Source organism: Desmodus rotundus, chromosome 12, assembly GCF_022682495.2.
Source record: "Desmodus rotundus isolate HL8 chromosome 12, HLdesRot8A.1, whole genome shotgun sequence".
NCBI lineage: Eukaryota > Metazoa > Chordata > Mammalia > Chiroptera > Phyllostomidae > Desmodus > Desmodus rotundus.
This window is the reverse complement of record NC_071398.1, coordinates 74,863,902-74,891,028: the sequence shown is the minus strand read 5'-3', so window position 1 is coordinate 74,891,028 and position 27,127 is coordinate 74,863,902. Positions and strand designations below refer to the sequence as shown.

Below are 27,127 nucleotides of genomic sequence, written 5' to 3'. Positions count from 1 at the left end.
AAGTTGTTATAGGCTGAATGGAAGGAGTGAAAAAAAGATATTCCATGCAAATGGAAACCAAAATAGAGCAGGGGTTGTTATAGTTACACCAGAAAAAATAGACTTTAAGTCAAAGATAGTTATAGGAGATAAAGAAAGTTTTATAAATGATGAAAGGGTCAATTCAGCAAGAAAATGTAAAAATTAAAAATATATTGCACCTAACACTAGAGCACCTAAATATATAAAGCAAACACTGACAGATCTAATGGGAGAAATAAATAATAATACATAACAAAGGTGACTTCAATACCCCATGTTAACTGATGGATAGAACATCCAGACTGAAAGTCAATAAGGAAAGAGCAGATTTGAACAATGCTATATCCACATGGACCAAACACACATATTCAGAACATTTCACCCATAACAGTAGAATGAACATTCTTCTCAGTGCACATAAATCTCTAGGATAGATCACATGCTAAGTCACAAAAAAACTTGTAACAAAATTGAGAAGATTTAAATTATTCTAAGTATCTTTTCTGACCACAATGGGATAAAACCAGAAATCAATAACAAGTAAAATGGAAAGTTTTACAAATACAAATGAACTTTAAATCTGAAGGAACTAGGAAAAGAAGAACAAATTGAGCCCCCAAAGTAGAAGAAAGCAAATAATAAATATTAGAACAGAAATAAATGAAATAGAAAATAGAAGAAACAAGTTAGTTTTATGAAAAGATGAACAAAATTAATACACCCTTAGCTAGACTAAGAAGGGAAAAAGAGGACTCAAGTAGATAGGCTAAGATATTAAAGAGGAGACATCACAACAGATGCCACAGAATTAAAAACAATCATAAGGGACTATTATGAAAAATTATATGCCAACAAATTGGACAACCTAGAAAAACTAGATAAATTTCTGGAAACATACAACCTACCAAGAACAAATCAAGATGAAAGAGAAAGTTTGACAGATCAATAACAAATAAAGATATTGAATTAGTAATAAAAGAAAAGCCCAGGACCAGATGGCTTTACAGGTGCATTCTACCAAATATTTAAAGAAAAATTAATACCAGTCTTTCTTAAACCCTTCAAAAATATGAGGAGGGAGCATTTCTGAACTCATCTTATGAGGCCATCATCACTCTGATACCAAAACCAGACAAAGATGTAAGAAAACTATAATGCAAAAATCCTCAGTAAAATATTAGCAAGCCAAACTCAACAGCATATTAAAAGGATCATACACCATGACTAAGTGGGATTTATCCCTAGAATGCAAGGATGATTCAGCATACACAAATCAATCAATGTGATATACCATATTAACTGAATTAAGGATAAAAATTACATGATCATCTTAACAGATGCAGAAAACGCATTTGACAAAAATTAACACTCAACAATTTTAACACTCTTTTTTCCCCTCTCTCTAAAAAAAATAAATAAAATCTTTAAAAAAATAACAAGTGTTGATGAGGATTTGGAGAAAAAGGAGGTCCTGTACACTGTTGGTGGGAATGTAAATTGGTCCAGCTGCTGTGGAAAACAATAGGAAGCTTCCTCATAAAATTAAAAATAGAATTTTTTAAAAATTATTTTATTGTTGTTCAATTACAGTTGTCTGCAATTACCCCCCACTACTCCCCCCCACCCCAGCCAAACTCACCTCCCTCCCTTGCTTCCACCCCTCCCCCTTGGTTTTGTCCATGTGTCCTTTATAGTTGTTTCTGAAAACCCTTTCCCCCATTATCCCCTCCCACTGCCCCTCTGGTTATTGTCAGATTGCTCTTACTTTCAATGTCTCTGTTTATAGTTTGCTTGCTTTTTTCTTTTGTTGATTAGGTTCCTGTTAAAGGTGAGATCATACGGCATTTTTTCAATATGATCCAGCAATCCCACTTCTGACTATATATATCCAAAAGAAATAAAATTCATGGATGAATGTTGAGGAGATTGTGCTAAGTGAAATAAGCCAGCCAGCCAGACACACAAATACTCTACGCTCCTACTTATTTAAGGAATTTATAATAGTTAAACTTATAGAAGCAGAGAGTGAATAGTATTCACCAAATGACAAGTGGAGAGGGGATAAAAAAGATGTTGGTCAAGGGTATAAAATTTCAGTTACACAAGAAGAATAAGTCTCAGAGATCTATTGTACAACTTAGTGCCTATAGTCAACAATACTGTATTTTATACTTAAAAATTTATGAGGGTAAATAGTATGTTACGTATTCTTATCACACACAAAAAATTACAAATTAATAAAATAAAAAAGGGTAGAGGGAACTTTTGGAGGTAATGGATATGTTTACAGTATTGACGAATGTATACTTATTTACAAACTCATCAAGTTGTATGCATTAACTATGTATAGTTTTTGGTATGTCAATCATGCTTTGATAAAGTGTTTTTTTAAAACATTAAAAAATACTTGAACCCACAAAAAAAATCAGAGAACTCTTCCCAGGAGAAGAGGAGCATTATTTTTCATATGGGGTGAAATAATGGAATTTGAGAAAAGGTAGGAAATGATAGGAAAGCAGGGCTCAGACAAAGTATCCTATCTCCTTTATTTTTTCAAAGGTTTGTGAGAAAATTTTGTCAGTTCAGAAGAATGTAATTTAATAAAATAACAATAATAACAACAATAAAAGCTGACACTTATTGAGCTCTTTTATGGGCTAAGCACTATGCTAAAGGCTTCAGGTACCTTGTCTTATCTAATTCTCACAAAACTTTATTACATATTCATTTATTTGTTGAAAATACTTATTGAACATTTGCTATGTGCTAGATACTATGCTAGGGGAACAGTGATAAGTAAAATCATTATGATCCCCATTCCTGGAGGGTTTATGGTATAGGACGAGAAACATACATTAAACAAATAAAAATAAATATTTATTGACATGTGATAAATGACATGGAAGGTATGACAGTACAAAGGGGAGGGCACTTCAGATAGAGTGTTTGAGAAGGTCTTATTTATTTATTCGTTGTTGTATTTTCATCCTCACCTGAGGACATTTTTTCATTGCTTTTTAGAGAGGAAGGGAGAAAAACATCAGTATGAGAGAGAAGCATGGATGGCGGCCTTCCCTACACATCCTCTGGGATGGGGGAATGAATGAACCTGCAAACCAGGCATGTGCCCTGACCTGGAATAGAACCCGCAACTCTTAAATTATGGGGCAATGCTCCAATCAACTGAGTCACACTGGCCAGGACTGAGAAGGTTTCTTTTAGAAGATGACATATGTAAGCTAAACCCGAAAGAATAAGAAGCTAGGCAGGCAGAGGAAGGGCCTTAAGGCAGATGTGAATAACTTCAACATAAATAAATCTTTCTTCTAATAGAGGAACTGAAGGAAGATCAGGGAGGATAAATAGAGATAGTGGTGGGAGAGTGATGATAGCTGAGGCTGGAGATGGGCCAGACTGGCTAAGGCCGTGGAGGTGCAGTTTCATTCTAGTGCATAGGGAAATCTTGCAGAGCTTTAAGCAGACAAGTAAAAGGTCCAATTCATATTAAAGATATGATTCTGGCTGTCTTGTGGAGAATGGAGTAAAGGGAGATAAGAGCAAAAGTTAGGGAGAGTTGTTCAGAGTTTATTGAAGCATTCCAGAGTAGAGATGATGATGGTTAGATATAGGATGATGGAAGATTTCCAAAGAAGTGGATAGGTTTAAGATGTATATTTGGAGGTAGATTCCAAAGGGCCTAGTGATGGAGAGCTAAAGTCAAAGATAACTCAAGTTCCTGGTTTGGGTAACAGCTGATGTACTATCAGCCTTCTTTTTCACTCTGGGAGACCAAAGGCCCAAGATCTTCAGTAGCATGTACCAGGAGATATGTCTAGTAAATGATTTGAGCATGGGTCCATCCAACTCCAGAGACAACACGTATAACCATCCCATTGTATTCTCTCCCAATGAGTCACAATTCTGCTGCTTTCTAAAAGGGAAGAAATGGTTATCTTCTGAATTATAGTCTCTCTGTCAACCATAATTCCATTTGCTTAGTTTCCAGGTGTATTATCTGAAGCATGTTTTGTTCTGGAGCAGACTAGAAAATGTTATTTGGATCACAGGCTGAAAATGATGTTATTCCTTAAATTTTTGAGCTAGGTAAGCAGGTTTAAGTATGGAGGGCTGGAAGTGATAATCCTAGATATTCAAATTCCATTTCCAGGCAGAAACCAAGCTCTCTTTTCTCCCAGGGGATAATGAGAAGATGTGTCACTCCTGAAATCCTTTGAGACCTTTCAGCAACTTAGATGATGACAGTTGCCCTGGAAGAAAAAGGTTTACTTTAATGGGAAAAAGAGGAAAGTGAAGTAGGATAATAGGGACCAGAGTTCTAGGCCACCCCCTAGGACTACAGAGGAGGTAAGGAAAGGACTAGAAAGCAGTAGGAATATTGATAGCATAAGGCAGAATTACATTAAAAAAATAGGCTGAAATCTCAGATATGTGAGGTGATCCTAAAACAAGGTAATTTTTGTATGTGTTTTGCTGATGTCCTGAGACTTTCTGTATCCTACTGGCATTTGTACATCTGTAAAATGGCTCCTTAACTTTTACTTCATTTGCAAAGTCATAGGTGTGATGAGAGAGGTAAGAATGTAAGAACATGGGACAATCATGGGCTTACCTGTTTGGATTGAGAAATTGTGGAGTAAATTGTAGAGGAATCATTGTTTTTCATAGGTATTGGGATTTCTGTTTTCTGTAATAAATAATCATACTGATTTGGATTACACAGACAAACAGATATTCAAACATAGATATATTCCCAGGGAAAGGTAGTGTGACAAAGTTCTTCAAGAGGAATGCTAGGGAGTGTTTAGCAAGAGGAGCTGGAGACCAAACACCACTGAAACATATGTGAAAATTTAGTGGCATTTTCTGAGCCTAAAACAGAAGCACACCCCAGCAAACCACTGGGCTCAAGAACCAGAGAGAGAAGCAGAAGAATGACCTTCTTGACACATGTTGTGAAGAAAATAAAACATTTTTGTCCTAAACCCAACACTACTGTCTTTTGCCTCAGATCTTTATTGGCTATAACTGGAGGTATTACCTGCTCCATTTTGTCCCTGTGATTCTAACTGCTTTGTTATCAAGTCATCGGGTTGTCCTCAAGCAGAGGGAACTGGTAGAGTAGCAGAAACATGTGATATTGAGAGTGGCTCTGCTTGGAATAGAGTATAGCAATAACAGCAGGAGTCCCCTATGCTCAGAGGTTTTGACATTTAAAATTAATTAAGGAATATTAGGGTATTATCAAGACCTCTGAAAATCTCCAAAGTACAATTTTGTACTCAAGAAAAAGTTAACTTTGCAGGAGATTAGTTTCTTTGTAGGTTGAGAGTGATTCATCTTGTCTCCAAGAAGAAATTGAAAAGACATAGAAATATCTGAACAAGTAAGAGTATCCCTCTGTGTTTCATTCTTCAAGGAGCCTGCTTTGCAAATACCTATGAGGGGCTGTATGAGGTGATCCAAGATTTCTAGCTAGACTATTGCTCCCATCAGTTGGAGAATGATGAGTTCTTTGGGCTGTTTTTCAGTTGACATGGAAACTGGCCTCTCAAGATGTGTAGTGTTCTTTAGAAATATGCCTCTTGCAGGTGGTAGGGAATTGTTGATGCCTGACCAAGGCCATCTGGCTACATTGCTAGAGGGGTGGGGAGGACTGAGGGCTGGTCATGCCTATAGTGTCCTCTACTGTGAAGTAGTTGCAAGTTCTTGCTCCTGTCCTCCTCTCAAGAGACTGCTGCTGAGCACCCCTGTTTTTTGCACATCCAGGTGAGAAGCCCTTACTACAGAATTGTCTCCTTTGCAAACTCTCAAACTTGATTGAACTCAGATCTACTCAGTAAGTATTTACTGAGCATCATGCATTAGAGGAAGACCTAATTTTCACTCTTGGGCAGCTTGTAATTAAACTGAAGGGACCACTTACTTAAACATTAAGCAGTTAGAGAACAGTGTCAATAAGGACATGAGTGAACATTCCATTGGGGCAAGAGCAGTGGGGTCTGGAAAGGTCCCTCATAGAATTTTGCAATGCCTGCAGCTGCCTTCTCCTCTCCTCAATGGTGTACATAATTTGGATTAATCAGATGATTGTGGCGACAAGTTTGTGAATAATGACTAAAAATAATAATGATGGAGCATAAAGCTGAAAGGACTCACCACGTTTGGATGAGTGACCTGAGCATACACAGTGTTTCCTGGAGAGATTGGACCATACGCTGAGTTCCTTAGGATCTCTGTTGTGAACAGAGAGGCAGTGTCAGTGGCAGATGCATTCTGGATCTGCTCTCCCAGGACCTTGCCTACCCCAGGGGACTTTCTGGCCCTAATGATGCAGTTGTTTGAGGCATTACCCTTCCTTAGGGTTCATTCATTTTTGAGTCTTTGCAATTCTGGGTGGAACCAGGAACTTCTCAGTCATGTGATCTATTTCTGACCTCATCTCTTGGGGGTGCATGGTCTTGTGGTAGCCTAAAGTTTTAGAGTCTCCCACTGAATTCAATGTAAGCAAGGAAGCTCCTAGGACCAAATGGTACCATATACATAAGAACTAGACAACCTCACTGGCCAGCATAGTGAAGCTGGATTACTTCATGTACATGTTATTAAACTTTTCAGAGGTCCTTAGGGTGGGTTTGATTATATTAGAGATGAGGAGTTGTAAACTCAGAAAATTCAGTTAACTTGGCACAAAATTATAGAGGAAGTGATGGAATAAGGAACTTAAATGCATGCCCTCTGACTCTAAACCTCATGCCCTGCCCTCTACACATGATATCATATATCTCTTCATTCATGAAATGAGACTCAGTGCCAATCTGAGTCCAGAGTCTATATTCCAGTCTCTCTATTACATTTTCTCTTTTGATTCTTTTTATTCAATACCCAAACCCTGGATGAATAAAGTGATGTGGTCAGGCAGTTTGTCTTTGGGGCTTTGATGCTCTAATCCTATCCTTGCCCTGGACTTGTTGGGTGATAATGGCCAGGCTATGAGCACTTTCTTTGACACTTAGTTTTTCCATCAGCAAGATGGGGAATGACCCTAATCCTATTCTAAGAAATTGTGTCAGTGACTGGTTCACATGTGTGCAAAGGACCCTGTAGGCCCCACAGGGGACAAACTCGCAGTTACAGGTTCTCCCCTGGCACCATCTGGTCCATCTGAGTAATGACATTCTGACTCCATCCTCTCTCATTTTCCAGGCCTCTGGCTGGCCCCTTTCTTCTTTCATTGGGCTCTTCCCATCTGTTTTATGTTTGGGATTTAAGAGTCTGGAAGCTCACCAGGATTCTGGGTTTGATGAGTAGAAAACCATAAGGAACCTGGAAAATAAAATCAGGTAAATTGAAACTTGTGACTAGTGAGAGAGATCTCCCATGCCTCTGCCCCCATGGGTGTCTCCCCAGAAGATATGGTGGAAGGGGACCAGAAAGGGAAGGGCAGGCAGGCCCTGAGGCTGGGTCCTACATTTCCCAGTAGGACACCTTTCCCAGGAAATTAGCAGGTGTGTGGTCATACCCCATGTCCCAGTGGACTAACTGAACCAGTATTTACATCTTTCCTGTCTTTACCTGTCTTCTGAAAGAGACAGGCAAAGGTAACCCAGGGATAATTGTCTAAAACCTTGAAGAAGAAACAAGTAGGAAGAAAGAAAACCTGTTATTTTTTTCTTCCAAACAAATAAGCACACAGCGATACAGATAAAAGAAAGCACTATTATAATCCATATGATATTTGGGCGTTGATTTTTCTTGTTAAAAGCACCTGAAAAGAAAAAAAAGGAAGTTACACTTAGGACACATTAAGGGGGTTGGGCATCATCCTGCAAAGCAAAACGTGGCTAGTTTGATTTCCAGTCAGGGCACATGCCTGGGTTGTGGACCAAGTCCCTGGTTGGGTGTCTTCGAGAGGCAACTGATCGATGTTTCACACTGTTTCTCTCCCTCTTTTTCTCCCCCCTTCCATTCTCTCTGAAAAAAAAAAAGATTAAGGCCCAGTGTTCTTCTCATAACCTACACTTAACCTCTGCTAGGCCACCTTTAGGAATGGGTTCATCTATACCCAGAAGCTCTGGGGCTCTGGGCAGAATTTCTGGGAGTAGGAGACAGGGCAGGGTAGAGCCTGGTAGGGCCATGAGAAGGAAACAATTCTGCCTTCCCAAGGACTTTGCTCTTGGGCTCTGAGTGTGTTGGAGAAGTGTTGGGAGTGTGGTGGGGGAGGAAGGTAAGACCTCTAGGGTTAGCAAGAGGCACAGAGCACCAGAGGGTGTCTGTCTTTTTCCCAGCATCTTTGACTGCTTCCTACTGGGCTGCTGTTTTGGGAATCATGTAGGTCAAGTAGTCATGCCACACCCTAAAGCCACTCAAAGCTCTTAGAAAGACATGAGAGACTATTACCTTTGCAGAGACTTTGGGCAGAGAGAGAAAAGGATAGGTTGCTGACAGGATTCATAGCTGTGCAAGTGTAGGTTTGTTCACTGGAATTCTCAGGGTTCCAAGAGATAGTGAGGTTTGCTTCCTCTAGAGGTGTGTTTCCTGAGACCTGCCACCTGAATGAGACATGGTCGTTTGGATTCTCCACAGAGCAGACTAGGTGCATCTCACAGGTCCCATTGTCAGAGAGTTCAGTGTGATTAGTAACTTGTAAATTCCTCAGTCGTCCTGTGTGCAGAGAAAAGACTTGGATTAAGGACAAATTGCTTGGCTCATCCCTCTGTGAAAAATATCTTTCTCCTCAATGTTTCTGTATTCCATCTGACACTTTGCTGTATGTTGCGATCTGTATATTCTGTTAATAACTCTGTTTATGTTGCCTAATTGATGTGATCAACATTTAAGGTGAGCAAATGATAAGGACATCATTCTGAGACAGAGTAGTCAGTGTGAGAAATGAGAAGTAAAAGACTGAGGTTGCTGCCAAATAGTTGGGTCATTTGGGCTGGTCACCTTGCTTTTCTGTACTTCAGTTTATTCCTTGGATCCTTTCTAGCCTTTATTTTCTGTCCCTTTGTAAAAACAATTTGGAGACTAAGCTGAGGGCCAGTCTTAGCTTAGCCAGATCAGAAACCAGAACCAGGCACAAGAGTCCTGTTTCCTTCATAATCAGAATTCCCTAGCTGGGGTGGAAGATGGAAGCTTAACTTCCTTGGGAAATTATATTTCCCATAAGTGTACAGGAATCCTGATCCTCATTGTATCTGATGTCAGCTGCAGTGGTGATGAAGAGACCCTTATGTAGAATGTCAGCAAGAAGAAAGGGACATATTGAGAACCAGAAAACTGAGGAAGAAAGAAGTGAAGAAACTGAGAGATCAAGCAAGGTATTCTGGACAGCAAGGAAGTGCAATATATTCAGACATTTGATAAAACATTTACTGCAGAAATTTTTGATAGCAGAGACCAGAAAATATTGGCTAGTGAGATGTCAGTAGCTATGGATCAAAGGCAGCATGGGAACAGTATAGAAAAGGTCAGTGACCTAGACTTGTCCTGATGGTTGAAGTAAAGGTGGCCCAGTAAAGAATAGAATGACTGTAACTGATTAGAAGAGACAGAATAATGCTTTAAGTTTATTTAACTGAATAGAAATAGTGTAACCTATTTTGCCAAAATGGAGTTTTATGTAACAGCAAGAGTGTTGAATTTGGAGTTAGGATGACCTAGGTTAGAATTGTTACTTTGTTATTTATTGGCTACATGACCATGAATACATTGTCAATTGCTTCAAGCCTTTGTAAAACTGGCAATAATAGCTACTTCTTAGGTAATTATGATTTAAGTGAGACAGTGCCTAGCACAGCAATGGCAAATATTTGGCATGAATGTCTCATCTCCCTCAGCCTATGTTCATGGCAGACCTCAAAAAGCTATCTTACTACCTTTTCCCGCTTGATCAATATCTAACTGCCTACTTGACATTTCCACTTGGATATAATGTGTATTTCAAACTCAACATGTTCAAACGAACTCCCTCCCATTTTTTTCTCCAAGACCTGCTCCATCTGCAGCCTTCCCCACTTTAGTTGATAACAAGTTCATCCTTCTAGTCACACAGGCCAATAGCCACGAATATCCAGAATCCAACCACTTCTCACCATCTCCCCTGCTCCCATCCTGGTACAAGCCAGCATCATCTCTTGTTTGGATTGTTGCAACGGCCTCCTGATTGGTCCAGTGGCACCCACCTTTGTCCCTTATAAACTATTCACAACGGAGTAGCAAAGGGATCTTTTAAGCAAGTAAGTCAAACCATATTACTTCTCTGTAAACCCTCCTATGGTTCTCAATCTCACTGAGATTCAGAGCCTTACATGATGTGGCCTCTTATTTACTTAAGGAACCTCATTTCCTATTACTCTCTCCCCACTCTGCTCCTTAATGTTCCTTGAGTATGCCAGCACTGGAGAGTGTGTGTACTTGATGTTCTTCATCCATATATCTTCATGGTATACCCCCTCACCTCCAACAGGTCTTGGCTTAAATGTCATCTTCCCAATGAGGCTTATTATGACCATGCTAATTAAAATTGGTCCCTGCTCCCTGTTGGCACTCCCAATGGCTTCTTATGCTGTTCTAATCTCTTTATCCACAGCACTCATGGCTTCCTTACATACTGTCTTTTTTTAAAAAAAATTTATTGTTATTCAATTACAGTTGTATGCCTTTTCTCCCCATCCCTCCACCCCACCCCAGCTGAACCTCCCTCTCTCCCCCACCTCCTCCCTCCCCCTTGATTTTGTCCATGTGTCCTTTATAGTAGTTCCTGTAATCCCCTCTTTCCACTGTCCCCACCCCACTCCCCCTGGCTATTGTTAGATTGTTCTTAACTTCAATGTCTCTGGTTATATTTTGTTTGCTTTTTCTTCTATTGCTTATGTTCCAGTTAAAGGTGAGATCATACAGTATTTGTCCCTCACCGCCTGGCTTATTTCACTTAGCATAATGCTCTCCAGTTCCATCCATGCTGTTGCAAAGGGTATAAGCTCCTTCTTTCTCTCTGCTGTGTAGAATTCCATTGTGTAAATATACCATAGTTTTTGGATCCACTCGTTTGCTGATGGGCACTTAGGTTGCTTCCTACATACTGTCTTTTAAGGGTGTCCAACTCACAGCCCATGGGCCGCACATGGCCCTGGATGACTATGAATATAGCCCAACACAAAATTGTAAATTTACTTAAAACCTTTTTTTGCTCATAAGTTTTTGTTGTGTTTTTGTATTTGATGTGTGGTCCAAGACAACTATTCTTCTAGTGTGGCCCAGAGATGCCAAAAGACACCCTTACTATATGACTGTTTATTACCACCTCCTATTCTCCACCCAGAATGTCAGCTCCATGAAGGCAGGAATATTTATCTGTTTTGCTCACTGATATATTTCAAGTGCCTAAAAAATTTACTTATACATTGTCTATGGTCAACAAATGAATACATGTAGCATGGCTTCAACCTTTCTTAACAATGAACTGTAGGTAGTTACTCCCAACTAATTGGTCTTGGCCTATAAAGATAAAATCTTTGCCATTCCTAGCCTGGCACATGGAGTAACTGGTCAATATTTTGAAAAACCTATATAGTTTATATGTTGAATTTTTTGCACTATTGTAAAACATATTGGTGTAGCCTTACACATCTATTTATTTAAAGTAACTTTGAAGGAGAGGGACTTTAAATGATTCTAAGGAGGGATGGACATTGAGCCTCAGGAGTGTGGTTGTTGCAGAAGTGATGCCTAGTCTTCTGAATGGTAGCAGAAGAACATTGTCTCAACAAGTGTAATGAAACCTGACGCAGGTGTGCTCAGACTTTCCACTGGATGTGTTTCTTCTCTCCAGGGTCCTAGCGCTGCCTTGATGATCACTAATTACCCAGAGTGATTCTGCCTATAGTGGGTTGAATGAGGACATCCCCAAAGATATTCTTTCTCAGAATCTTGTTTGGAAAAAAGGCCTTTGAGAATGTAATTAAATTAGATAAGATGATTCTGGATTATCTGGATGGGCCCTAAATCAAGTAAGTGTCCTAATAAGAGAAAAGCAGAGAGATATTTGCATTAGACAGAAGAGGAGAAAACACAGGGAAGAGGAAGAGGTAATGTGACCACGGGGGCAGATATTGGAGTTATATAGCCATAGGCCAAGGAAAACCAAGAAATGCCATCAGCTACCAGAAGCTGGAAGAGGCAAAGAACAGATTTCCTGTCCTCTCTGGTCTCCAGAGGAACTGTAGCCATTCCCATACCTTAATTTTGGACTTTTGGCTTTCAGACCTGTGAGAAAATAAAATTTTTGTTGTTTTAAGCTACCAACTTTGTGGTATTTCGTTTTGGCAATCTCAGGAAATGAATACACTGCCCTAGGGTAATACACTGCCCTAGGGTAATACACTGCTCTTAAAATTGGAATCCCTGTTCTGAACTTTCCCAGACATCCTCTATTTGCCATGACATTTACTTGTTATGTGTCCTCTTCTTTCAGGGACATGACTGACTAATCTAGCATGGTTATCCTGCCAAATATTTAGGGGGTACTAAAGGTTAACATGTTACCTGTTAATGATGACATTTTATTTGAACAGTATTTTTTCAGATAGCATGTCTTAACCTAAAGGACCCAGTGAATTTTAGACACTGTGGGTTCTCTTGTAGATAAGAATTACATAATCTCAGTGGCCTTTAAAGTTGCCAATTTAATAATTGAATCTCCTGTACAACATTCCTGCCATTCACGGCATCACTGATTGCTAGAAGGTTTTTCTGATCTTGGCTCATAAATTGTGACATTATAGTTTCCATAACTTTATATTGAGGACATGAGCTGTCTGGGGAAAATATTGTTTTGTTAATTAAACACCCTTAATAGAAAAGACATTCTCTATTCCAGATCACCCTTATAGAGCATTTTCTATATAGACCACTGTTCTGTACATTGACCACTGGGTCAGAAGAGCCTTTGTGTTAAGAGAGGCTTCACACCAGCTAGTTATATGGGAAGCTCTCCCACTTACTATCTCTGTGACTGTAGGGGGTTACTGTAGTTGACACTGTGCCTCAGGGGTAAGGATAGTACTTACCTCATGGAGCTTTTGTGAGGATTATGTGACAGATACATGTAATACGCATGGTAACAAGATTATAGATATTTCATTACTTCCTCTAAATTTCTAGTTGAAAGGGACTGTTTTATGAGGAGGAGTGAAGTAATTCTGGACTGAAAGTCACAAGACTTAGGTTCTATTCTCGGCTCTATCACTAACTGGCTGTGGGATGCCATTGAGTAGCTTTACCACTGGATCTCAGTCTAGCTCCAAATGCCATATTCTTTACCACTAGGCTACATTGCATGTTTGCAGTCACATAGAATTGAAATATGTAATATTTTTTAGTCTATACACAATTAAACCCAAAGTTTTGACTCACTGAATATCCCCAGATTGTATTTGAAAGTCTCTATGGAGTTTGTTGTGCTTATCTGGGCGTAATAACATCCGCTGTCTGCCATAGTCAGGTTGTTGATCTGCAAGGAGTAGAACTGGGCAACATGCAGTCGATCTTTCCGTTTTGGATCAATCACCTGGATTTGTGCTTCCTTTGGCTGTATGAAGATGATAGCTGTTTTATCATGAAGCCAGGAGATGAAATTGGTCTGCTGTCCTCCAGGAAACTTCAGGGGGAGAGTTACTGACTCTCCCAGCACCCCATTCACCACCAGCAATGGGGTTGCTGTGGTTTGTGTAACTGTGTTTCCTGTAAACACAGAAGAGAAACTGCTATAACTTCCCCTGTTCCACCATCCCCCTACACTCTTTCTCTGTAACTCTGCTGGTCTGTTAGAGCTCTCTATTGAAGCTCAGAGATAGAAAGAAGAGGGAAAACATTAGGAAAACTGTTGAAATGGACTATCAGAAAGACACCACCCAACAGTGTCTTGGTTAACGGGAAGTTGGTCCAGATGATACTGACCCAGTTCATCCTCCCACACTGGCTGGTTATCTTGGGTCATACACACTATCTGACCCCAGCCTCTGAGTTCTTTCTCTGGGCATGAAGTGGAGGGGTACTGGGAACTATATCAACTTCCTGCCACAGACGCCAAGTCCATAGGTGTTTGCTGACAATGTATATTAATTAAAGTTCAACATTTACTGATTACATACTATATATCTAACATAGTAGAGTTTTGAGATTTAGAGGACTAATAATCAAATTTTACAGATCTTTTTATACATTACTTCATTTAATGCTTATACCAACTCCCCTGAGATGGGTAAGGATGGATGTTGTTATCTCTATTAATAGATAAAGGACCTGAGGCAGAGTACTTAACTAGTAATTTTCCCAGGGATACATAGCTAAAGAATGAGTCAGGATTCAAACTCAACTACTTAACTCCAACTACTTTTTGCTCTTTTCATGATACCCAAAGATATTTATTCTTTTCTCAAAAAGATTATCGTCTAGCAGCAATGTTTTCACTGATACAACCCCTAGGGCAAGGGGCATAAAAAAGAATAAACAAATGGGACCTCATCAAAATAAAAAGCTTCTGCATGGCTAAAGAAAACATCAACAAAATGGAAAGGGAACCAACCATATGGGAAAACATATTTACCAATGATACCTCAAACAAGGGTTTGATCTCCAAAATATATAAAGAACTCACAAGACTCCACACCAGGAAGACAAACAATCCAATTAGAAAATGGGCAAAGGCCCTGAACAAACACTTCTCGAAGGAGGATGTACAGAGGGCCCATAGACATATGAAAGAATGCTTAACATCATTAGCCATTAGAGAGATGCAAATTAAAACCACAATGAGGTACCATGTCACATGGTCAGAATGGCCATCATAAATAAACCAACAAACAACAAGTGCTGTTGAGGTTGTGGAGAAATGGGATCCCTTGTACACTATTGGTGAGAATGTAGACTGGTACAGCCACTGTGGAAAACAGTATGGAATTTCCTCAAAAAACTAAACATGAACTCGATCACCAACTTATGCCATACACAAAAATAAACTCAAGATGGATAAAAGACTTAAATATAAGTTGTAACACCATAAAAGTCCTAGAGGAAAACATTGGTAGGAAAATCTCAGACATTCCACGCAGCAACATCCTCACAGATATGTCCCCTAAAGCAAGGGACATAAAGGAAAGAATAAACAAATGGGACCTCATCAAAATAAAAAGCTTCTGCATGGCTAAAGAAAACAGCACTAAATTACAAAGAGAACCAACAGTATGGGAAAACATATTTGCCAATGATACCTCAGACAAGGGCCTGATCTCCAAAATATATGAGGAACTCACATGACTCCACTCCAGGAAGACAAACAACCCAATTAAAAAATGGGCAAAGGACTTGAACAGACACTTCTCCAAGGAAGACAAACAGAGGGCCCAGAGACATATGAAAAGATGCTCAGCATCACTAGCCATTAGAGAGATGCAAATTAAAACCACCATGAGGTACCATCTCACACCAGTCAGAGTGGCCAACATAAACAAATCCACAAACAAATGTTGGAGAGCATGCGGAGAAAAGGGAACCCTAGTGCACTGTTGGTGGGAATGCAGACTGGTGAGGCCACTGTGGAAAACATTATGGACTTTCCTCAGAAAACTAAAAATGGAACTGCCCTTTGACCCAGCAATTCCGCTCCTGGGATTATACCCTAAGAACCCCGAAACACCAATCCAAAAGAACATGTGCACCCCAATGTTCATAGCAGCACAATTTACAACAGCCAAGTACTGGAAGCAACCAAAGTGCCCATCAGCAAATGAGTGGATTCAAAAACTATGGTATATTTACACAGTGGAATTCTACGCAACAGAGAGAAAGAAGGAGCTTATACCCTTTGCAACAGCATGGATGGAACTGGAGAGCATTATGCTAAGTGAAATAAGCCAGGCGGTGAGGGACAAATACTGTATGATCTCACCTTTAACTGGAACATAAGCAATAGAAGAAAAAAGCAAACAAAATATAACCAGAGACATTGAAGTTAAGAACAATCTAACAATGGGCAGGGGGGAGTGGGGAGGGGACAGTGAGGAGAGGGGATTACAGGAACTACTATAAAGGACACATGGACAAAATCAAGGGGGAGGGTGGAGGTGGGGGAGGGAGGGGGGTTCAGCTTGGGTGGGGTGGAGGGATGGGGAGAAAAAGCACACAACTGTAATTGAATAACAATAAAAAATTAACATTAAAAAAAACCCCCAAAAACTAAACATGGAACTAGCTTTCAATCCAGTGATCCCATGGCTGGGATTATACCCTAAGAATCCTGAAACACCAATTCAGAAGAATCTATGCACCCCAATGTTCATAGCAGCATTATTTACAATAACCAAGTGCTGGAAACAGCCTAAGTGCCCATCAGTAAATGAGTGGATCAAAAAACTATGGTACATTTACACAATGGAATACTGCACAGCAGAAAGAAAGAAGGAGCTCCTACCCTTTGCAACAGCATGAATGGAACTGGGATCATTATGCTAAGTGAAGTAAACCAGGCTGTGAAAGACAAATACCATATGATCTCACCTATAAGTGGAACCTAATTAACAAAACAAACAAGCAATAAAAATATAACCAGAAACATTGAAGTAAAGAACAACTGACAGTAACCAGAGGGGAAGGTGGAGAGGGATAACTGGGGAAAATAGGGGAGGGTCCATCGAGGAACATGTATAAAGGACACATGGCAAAGCCAAAGGGGGTAGGTTTGAGGGTGAGAGACTGGGATGGTTGGGCAAGGGGCTGAGGTGTGGTGAAAATGGAGACAACTGTAGTTGAACAACAATAAAAAAATTAAAATAAAAAAATAAATTAAGCAAACAACCAGAACAGGAAGAAATTCAGATATGGAGATCACTTGGAGGGTTATCAGCTGGGAGGTGGAAGGGAGAATAGGAAAAAAGGTGCAGGGATTAGAAGCATAATTGGTAGGAATAAAATAGACAGGGTGATGTTAAGAACAGTATAAGAAAAGGAGAAGCCAAAGAACTTATATGCATGACCTATGGATATGAACTAAGGGAGGGAATGCTGGAGGGAATGGGGTTACTGGGTGGAAGGGGGCAAAGGGGAAAAATTGAGAAAACTGTAATAGCATAATCAATAAAATATATTTTAAAAATAAAAAATTAAGAAGACAACCTACAGAATTGGAGAAAATATTTGTAAATTATATATCTAAAAAGGGTTTAGTATTCAGATTAAAGAACTCTTATAACTCAAGAACAAAAAGACAAACAATCCAATTAAAAATGAACAAAGGCCTTGAATAGACATTTCTCCAAAAAAGGTATACATTCAAATGGCCAATAAATTCATGCAAAAATGGTAAACATTATTAGCCATTAGGGAAATGCAAGTAAAAAACAATGAGATACTTTTACATCTACTAAAATGATAGTAATAATAATAATCAGAAAATAATTCTTGGTAAGGATATGGATAAATTGAAACCCATGTACATTGCTGGTGGAAATGTAAACTGGAATAGCCACTGTGGAAAACTACTTAGTATTTTCTCAAAAAATTAAACACAGAATTATCATATGATCTAGTAATTCCATTCCTACCTATATACCCAGAAGAATTGAAAACAGGTACTCAGACAAATACTTGTACACAAATCTTCATAGCAGCACTATTCCCATAAGGGAAAAGGTGGAAACAATATAAATGTCCATCAATAGATGAATGGATAAATGAATGTAGTACATACATACAATGGAATGTTATTCAGAAATAAAAAGGAATCAATTACTGATAGATGATACAACATGAATGAACCCCCCAAAATTGTACAAAGTGAAAGAAGTCAGATACAAAAGGTAACATGTTGTATGATTTCATTATGTAAAATATGCACAATAGGTAAACCCATAGAAGCAGAAAGCAGACTGTTATTTTTGGGGGGTTGGGGAGAGGGAGAAATGAGTGATTGCTTAATGGGTACAAGGTTTCCTTTTGGGTGATGGAAATGTTTTGGAGTGATAGAAGTAGTGATGGCAAAACACTGTGAATTTGCTAAATGCCACTAAATTGCACAGTTTAAAATTATTATTTTGTTTTTTTGAATATCACCTTAATGAAAAACAAAGAAAGAAACAAGTCTGCTTGTGGATGGAGACACAACTGAGGCTACATGTGGATTGAAGTGTGAAAGGCTTGGAAGGCTGGAAGTCACAGTGAGGACTGATGACAGATTATGAGAGGTGGAAAGACACAGCTGTCCTTGAAGATAATGACAAAATGTAAAACAACCCTCTGCCTTTGGTGAACAAGAATAAACATTAGCCCGGATGATTGGTAAGAAGTAGATAACACTGCGCGCAGGGGAAGGAAATCATTGGATTACAAGAACCTGCAAGTATTTGACTCAAGTCCCCAGAATCATTTGGCTAACCCACATGTTGGCTGTGCCTCCATTTACAACCACTGTTCTCTCCTGAAGAGTAACATACCTGTATCTGCTTCTTGCAAATACATTCAGAGAATTAATTCCATTTTTTTCTCCATATAGTCCCAATATGACTTAAGTCCCATGATATCTAGAACTTTGCTACTCAAAGTGTGATCTGTGAAGTAGCTTTGGGGTACCTGGAAGCTTGTTATAAATGCAGAATCTTAGCCTCCATCCCAGAATCAACATTATAATAAGAGTCCATAGTGATTTATATGCATATTAACTAACATTTGACAAGCTCCCATCTAGAAAGAATAAAGGAGAGACAAATGAGATTCACTTTCCCCAGGGCACGATGATACCTGATTCCAATTACACCTATTAGGATTATACTCAACATGGTTTATCTTCCAGATAATTTTCTAAAAAGATCAAGTTATGGTGTTCAAGCCACTTGAGAGAATGTGGGCTGGTGAGTCATCTTCCTTCATGCTTGTTTTCAAATTTGATTTTATTAAACTTACCTTCCTCTCTGTGTCTATTTCCTCTCCTCTCACCTTTGTCACCTTCTTTTGCTACCCTGTCTGAAATTTCATTGTCCCTACCCTGCACCATCTCCTCTCCTCCTCAACATTTATCACCATACAACATATTATTTCATTTATTCATCTTGTTTATAGTTTGTCTCCCCTGTCAAAATGTTAACACCATGAGGGTGTTACAGAACAGGTGGGGGTGGGGGCATGAACAATATACCATTACCGAATGGACCCCCCATTCTTCTCCCAGGGTCCCCCTTACTAGGTTCGCCTTGCCCACTGCCAGGGAATTATGTCTCTCAATGTCAGAGACTGGTGAAAAGGAAAGGAATTATTTATTCAAAGGTTATACAGACTTAATGTCTTCATTAAGATCCCAAAGTCCTTTAAAACACCCACAAACACACACACAGTCCTTCCTTCCCCCCCTTGCCCAGTCAGGGGTACCGTATCTCAGGAAAAGAAATAGAAGTCCATGGCTCTGGTAGCCCCTGGTTCTTCCCAGTAATCCATGCTCAGCTGGCAGACCTCCCTTGGTTCCCAGCACCATCAGCTGTGTTGCCGCCATGATCTCCAGTTAATCCAAACCTGCGTGGAACCTTCTCATGGGCCACCAGCAAGAGTCCTTTTATCCCTTCCCTTCCCACAGCATCTCTCCTGCATTCTTCCAAACTGCTAAGAGAGAGCTCTGCATTGCTGCTACTTCTTGCTTTCCAGCTTCCTAAGCTGCAGGGCAAAGGGAGCCCCAAAGCCTTGTGGTTCTCCCTCTCTCATCAAAGCTGTGTGGGTCCTCCAAAGTTGTGTGGTCACTGTAACCAAGGGGAGGGAGCTGCCTCCCAGATACATCCAGTGTGGAAGTCACTCCCAACTGCCTGGCTTAAAGCATAGCCACTGCTATTTAACATATCCCATGAAACCTGTCAAAAGTTATAGATATGTTAAATAACCATGCCTGAGGTGAGTTGCAAAACTTTTGCTATGCAAAACAGCTCTCAATGGCCCTGCTCCATGTGTCCCATCCCCCATTTCAGACTTGTGGGGGTGAGGACATCCTATATTTTTTAATATTTCCTGGACACCCTGAGTTCTGGACCCCATTACAAATCCCTATTTGGGTGCCCCCCTGTCTGCACCCTGTTACAAGGGCAGAAATTTTTGTCTGCTTTGTTCTTGACATGTCTCCAGCAACTGGAACAGTGCCAGGTGATAGACCTAGGTAGGCCTAGGAGGAATGGAAAATCACCAGGTAAGAAAATGGCACCATGGGAAACTGTACCATGGGAAGCTGCCTGCAGACCCTACCCAGGAAAAACAGATGCCCGGCTAAGATTAGGGTCTGGGGTCGGCCTATCCAGCATAACAGGATGCAGCTTTAACTTGGGCCTGACAAGATGTATCAAGAACAATGGTCAGCAGAAATGGCACCCAGCAACCAGCTCTAGCCAATCAGACTGACACCACAATCAGTTACCCTTCACGGGGTTTTGTGCTTAAAAACCCTGAACTAGAACAACTGAGTGAGTCCTAACCTTCCTTGGTTGGCTCCACTTTCCCTCTTATTCCCCGCTAATAAACCCTGCTTCTTAGCTCACTGCGTCCGTCTGGTTTCTTGAGTGAATCCGGCCTAACAGTTTTTGGTGCCAAAACCTGGGATCCCACACCCAGCCAGAGGCCCATGCTCCCGTCACTGGGATTGGACTTTGGTTGCCCCAATTCCTGACCATGGAGTTGTTCAGAAACCCTAGGGAACAGCGGCTCAAGCTTCCCCTCTGGCTCTTCCATCCTATTTCACTCCTTATTCTGGAGGACCCTCGCTTTAAGTACCCTTGCCATGGCACCGGACCTTTCGGGTCAACACTGGTCACTATTCTTTCCGGTGAGTCCTTGACCTTTGACTCCAAGCACTCTGGGGGTTGCGTCCAGGTTGCACTGGCCTCACTTCTAACTCTGGGAGTTAGCTCTCCAAATCTGAGTGCTCATTTGGAACCCTCCACATATTTGGTGGTCCTGTCTCTCTTCTGGGTCGCCCCTGGGACCCAGAATGAGTGAGGCCCACTCATTCCTCTCAAGTCCGTGTTGCTGACGCAAGGATGCTTGCCTCAGTACTCAGGCTCACTCAGGGCTGCTCCGGCCCCACTTCTGACTCCGGGAGTCAGCACTCAAGTCATGGGACTTGGACTCACCCTCCTAGTAATCTCCCTCCTTGCCGCTCACATGCCCAGCATAATTATGGGGGCATCTCAATCTCTTCCCCCCGGGACACTCCTCTCAGCTGCCTGGTTCGCAGCCTTAAGAATCTCGAATTAGAGGGAGAAATGAAACCCAAAAAACTCATCTCTTTCTCCACCGTTGCCTGGCCACAGTACCCTCTAGATAACCAGAATCACTGGCCCAAACACAGCACTTTTGACTTCCATACTCTCACTGACTTAAGACAATTTCCTCCAGACAAAGGGTATAAAGTCTCCAAACACAAGGGACAATTCTCCCAAAGCCAAGTCACCTATTTAGGCCTGTCCCTCTCCCCTACTTATAAGGCTCTCACCTCACAGTGCAGGGACCTTATCCAGAATACCTCACTTCCCCAAACCAAGCAAGAACTCCTCTCCTTTCTGGGGTTAGCCAACTTTTTCCACATCTGGATCCCCAACTTTGGCATAATCACCAAAGATCTATACAGGGCCACCACTGGAGATCTCCATAAGCCAGTTGAGAATCTGGCTGCCTTAAAACGCCTGTTCCAGGGGCTCAAGACTGTGTTAGTTCAGGCCCCCACACTTGCTCTACCAAACCCAGACAAGCCTTTCACCTTATACAATGACAGAGATGGCTTTGCCCTTGAAGCCCTTACCCAGACCTATGGGCCAGATCACAAAGTGGTGGCATATTTCTTTAAGTCACTAGATCACTCTTTTCTTGGGTGGCCAGCTTGTCTCCATGCCTTAGCCTCCACAGCATTGCTTCTGCAAGAGGCCCTCAAGTTCGTTCCCTATGTACACCTTACAGTGATCTCTCCCCACAACCTTACTTCCCTTCTCACACACCAGGCCATTACCAATGCCTCCCCATCCAGAATTCAGTCTGTCCATGCTCAACTACTACTCAATCTGCAGGTCCAAATTCAACACACCCCAGACATTCTTAATCTTGCTACTTTCCTTGTTGTCCTTATCAATTACCCCTCACCTCACAATTGCCTTGACCTCATAGACCAGTTCCTACATCCTTCCCCAACATCAAAGATTCCCCTTTACCCCCTCCTGCTGCCAATTGGTTCATAGATGGCAGTGCCTTCAAAGACCTTCTTCAAAAGGCAGGATATGCCATAGTAACCTCCCAAAGGATCATGAATCTGGATCCCCATCACCTGGCACCACCTCCCAACGGGCTGAGCTAATAGCTCTAACCAGAGCCCTTATCTTAGTCTGGGACCAACCCATCAACATATACAACAATTTCAAGTATGCCTTCCATATCATTCACTCGCACATTCCTATATGGAAAGAAAGGGGTTATCTCACTTCAAAGAACTCCCTAATCATCAGTAAGATTCTCATCTTACAGCTGTTCCAAGTGGCACAGTTGCCAAAACAAGTGGCCGTTATACATTGCAAAGGCCACCAGAGCCATAAGGATCCCATTTCCCAGGGCAACAATAGGGTGGACTTGGAAGCCAAAAAACAGGCCCACACCACCAAGCCACATTCCCAGTTCTTGGTCATGCCCTCCCAGGCCCCAAAATATACCCCACAAGAACACACAGATGTAGCCCAGCTAGGGGCCACATACAATGAAGGGTGGTATTACCTACATGATAAGGTCATTTTGCCCCAACAACATGCTCACCAAGTTCTCACAGACCTCCACAATCAAATCCCCATAAGTGCCAAACCCCTCATGGCACTCCTGTCATAGACCATCCATCACCCAACCCTTTATACTGTTCGCTCTAACATCACTAAGCTTTGCCCCACGTCTCAATGCACCTCCTCCCAGGGAGGGGTAAGACCCTTCCCATACCCATTCCACGAGGCAAGGGGCCAAATCCCAGGACAGGACTGGCAGATCAATTTTACACACCTGACCCCCGTCAGAAAATTCAAATATCTCTTTGTGTTCATTGACACCTTGATCAACTGAATAGAAGCATTCCCAACTGTCTAAGAGGGACCCACCCAGGTCACTGAGGCCTTACTGCAAAACATCAGCCCAAGGTTCAGTCGCCCTACAACCATACAATCAGACAATGGACCCTCCTTCATTTCACAGGTCACTCAACAAGTTTCCAGGGCCTTAGGAATAAAATGGAGGCTACATATTCCATACCATCCCCAATCATCAGGAAAAGTGAGCACATGAACGTCATTTTAAAATCACACCTCACCAAACTTAGCACACAAACCCAACTTCCATGGCTAAAACTCCTTCCCTTGGACCTCCTTCAGATTCTAACAGTCCCAAGAAAACCACACATGCTTAGTCCTTTTGAACTAATGTATGGCATGCCACTCATAATGGGGAATCTTCTACCCCCTGCCTCTCAATATGGAGATTATCTGCCTATCTTGACCCAGACTCAAGCCCTCCTTAGGGACTTTGCCAATACTATCCTCCCAGCAGCTGCTCAAAAGGCTCACATCACCACCATTACACCAGGGAACTATGTCTACCTGAAATCCCTACAGTCCAGATCTCTCAACCTTGTCTGGACGGAACCATAACTTGTCCTCCTCACCACACCCAAGGTCGCCAAACTCCTAGGTGTGACCCTCTGGATTCACCTTTCCAGGCAAAAACCTACCCATCAGCTGTCTGACTTTCAAGACAAGATCCCTACACTATCTCCAGTTCCTGAGGGGTCCGAGGAAAGTCAGCCACCGCAACACCAGTGTACTCCCACTGGAGACCTCACCTTAAAAATATCAAGAACCACCTAAGTCTGGTCCCCTTGAATAGAGCTGGAGTCCCACCAGGCCCTTTCCTTTCTACAAACTGTAAGTGTCCACCTGTACCCCATCAATACATTTGAAGACCTTTTTCAATTCATCTTGGAACTCTGGTTCCAAGGTGACCGGCAGGACTTTACCCTCGACCAAATATCCTTCTTTGCCTTCCTTGTAATGGTACTCATAGCTGACCTCCTAATATAGCATTCTCTAGCATGCAGAACTTTGTTCCCCTCCTTCTAGCCCTTCCCACTCTCTCCTTTAAACACCCCTTCATCGTACAACAAGTAGCAACCCTTACCAGCAATTCCTACTGCTGGATTTGTCCTGCATACATGCCTCATATCAAGACGCTCCAAGTCCTTGCTATACCAGTTAATGTTTCCACCTTTCTGTCCCTTAAGGCATCACCTATTCCTTTACCACCTCACAATGCCACCTGGGCAGTCTTCCGCAGGCATACCCAACTCAAAGGACACTTTCTAGATATGTGAAATGGGTGGAAGTATCTCCAGGTATATTAGCCCACCTACCTGACCTGTAGTCCCTTCGGCTCTTGCCACTATCCTGACCAACAACCCGGCAGTCTGCTTCCAGACAAACTCCTCCAACCCTTCCCTTCAGCCTGTCAGGGACTCAGAGAGCTTAATACTTCCCTCTGCAATCATACTATGTTACTCTTTATAGGCCGGGGTGGGGGTGCAATATCCAGGGAGTCAATACCTCTTCTCATGATAAACTCACATCCCTCAATAACACCTTGTACTTCTGGACCCCCTGCTTTAATATGTTACTCTTGCCAACCAACACTACTCTTTTTTTTTTTTTTTTCAAGCTGTGCATTTAACTTCAAGTATGATTCAAAGGGTTAGGTTTTTAAAAAAACATATTTTATTGATTATGATATTACAGTGTTCCCATTTTCCCTCCTTTATTCCCCTCCACCCTATGCACCCCCTCCCATATGCATTCCCCCTGTTGAGTTCATGTCCATGGACCAAGTTCCTTGGCTTCTACATTTCCTACACTATTCTTAACCTCCCCCTGTCTATCTTCTACCTACCATTTATGCTACTTATTCTCTGTTCCTTTTCCCCTCTCTCCCCACCCACTCCCCTGCTGATAACCCTCCACATAATCTCCATTTCTGTGATTCTGTTCCTGTTCTAGTTGTTTGCTTAGTTTGTTTTTATTTTTGTTTTAGGTTTGGTTGTTAATAACTGTGAGTTTGTTGTCATTTTACTGTTCATAGTTTTGATCTTTTTCTTAGATGAGTCCCTTTAACATTTCATATAATAAGGGTTTGGTGATGATGAACTCCTTTAACTTGACCTTATCTGGGTCTGGTTTCTTGAGTGACTCTGCCCTAACACCAGGCAATCAGTAAGTGTTCATTGAATATTTACTGGATGACTTAATGAATTCACCTTTCCCCTCATTCCCATTGCCACTAATTCTACATCTATGGTCACTCTTATTTCTGTCCTTTTTTCTCTTGTGCTACTGCTATGTTTGTTCAACATGTCATTGTTTCTCAGAACTATCACAAGGGCTTGCCACCTGCAGGCTAATGAAATTTGTTAAGTTATTTATATTATTGTAGTTCCTCATGTAGAAATGGGGATAATAATAGTACAGACTGTCATGAGGCTTATGTACATAATTTGTGTATAGCACTCAGTCAAATGACTGGAAGACAGAATAGGCACTAAGCAAATATTAGTTATTTGTATCTCCTACCCTCGGGCTCATTCTGACCTAGCTTTCCTGTATTGTCTCCTGCCCCATATGTTCCTGAATCCTATGCTTTGGCCCTGGTGGACCACTTGTGGTTACCCAAACATGACATACACCTTCATGTTTTACATAATGAACAGCAGGGTATGAGAAGCAGGCAGGGTCAGATAATTCCTTTTTCTCTGCCATATAAAGTACTGCCAGACTACCACCTAACTCCTGATTTGTATCAAAGAAAGAGAGAGCTGGAGAACTCTTTTTAAAAAAAATAGTAAACAGAAACTAACAAGATTATTTTTAGTGTTTTTTGTTGGGCCTGGAAATTTTGGCTAAATTGATTCATGGGTTTTCAGTATTTTAGATGAGAATAGTGAGGCCCAAGAGGAATAAATAATGTTACTGATGTTGCACAGCAAGACACTAGCTAATTGGGCAAAATGATTTATTTTCCCAATCTTAGTGCTTCTTATTCTACAACATGCTGGTGATAAACCTGGAAGAGTCTTGTCTTAGAAAAACTAATTTCCCATGTCCCAGGAGACAATTCCCTTAAATGCAGACACAACTAATTTGGTAACTGAACCATTTAACATTCTAAATTAAGAGGAGGTAGCAGATTATCAGACACCACTGTGAGCCCAACCCAGACCCGTGGCACAGGGACATTCAGACATCTATACATAGGTGATTTAAAGTGAGCAAGCTGCACAAAACCGGGGAGTCACTCAGTAACTACATGGGTCCATTTAGGCATTTACCTGGGCCAAGGCAGGAGACAAGCGTTAGAAACTGGAACAGCCAGATCATGCTCTTATCACAGGAGACTGCTGCTGGAGACTTCACGGCAGCCAAGTTCATTCTGTAGATAATCTGAAAGTGCTTCTTACTGAAACCTCCCCTTCCTCTTAGAGGTGTGGCAATGTGACAGATGTGGAACAAGGTTCAGAGCTGAGTATAGTCTAAGGAACCTCCAAAACCCCCAATAGCCTAGCTGGGGGTGGGGCTGGGAAGAGCAGCAGCACAGTGATTGACAGTTACTTTACGTATTGATAACAGCAGGCTAGCTTTGTAGGAATACTGAATAGTTTGCGTGGGCCTGGGATAGGGGAATGACTTTGACCCGTGATGTTGCTGGGGGGGCGCCTCCCCAGTTACTGTGATGGTTTGCTTCATGTCATGGGGCCACATCTCCCTGGACTAACTGTGGCAGCCAAGAAAGGTGGAAAATATGGAAGTGCTAGTAGGTGTAGCTGATTGTGGGAGGAGTCAGAAATGGGGTTACAGAGGAGGATCCAGGCCAGGATTTAAACAAAAGGCTATGTGTGATGGGACAGTGCAGGGCCTTGTGGGACCATTCGGGTCGAAAGGGGGTGAAAGAACTCTTGCTGGCCGGCCATGAGGAGGTACCACGTGGTTTTGGATTAAGAACTGGA

General features: G+C 41.4%; 1 protein-coding gene across 2 annotated transcripts; it reads right to left on the bottom strand.

The window, feature by feature from the left end:
- Positions 1-1,761: 1,761 nt before the first annotated feature.
- SLAMF6 (SLAM family member 6) lies at positions 1,762-26,618 on the bottom strand. Of its 2 annotated transcripts, XM_071220124.1 has the most exons (8): positions 26,453-26,618; positions 13,459-13,785; positions 8,440-8,703; positions 7,700-7,807; positions 7,327-7,365; positions 6,199-6,275; positions 4,652-4,726; positions 1,762-4,289 (listed from the first exon to the last, which is right to left on the bottom strand). In XM_071220124.1, exons 1-8 carry the CDS (start codon positions 26,550-26,552, stop codon positions 4,263-4,265), a joined length of 1,017 nt encoding a protein of 338 aa, XP_071076225.1. In that variant the 5' UTR covers positions 26,553-26,618; the 3' UTR covers positions 1,762-4,262. The 2 variants fall into 2 exon arrangements, 1 of the variants encoding a protein (XP_071076225.1); XR_008425780.1 differs by lacking the exon at positions 1,762-4,289 and having other exon boundaries at positions 4,668-4,726; positions 7,615-7,807.
- Positions 26,619-27,127: the final 509 nt, after the last annotated feature.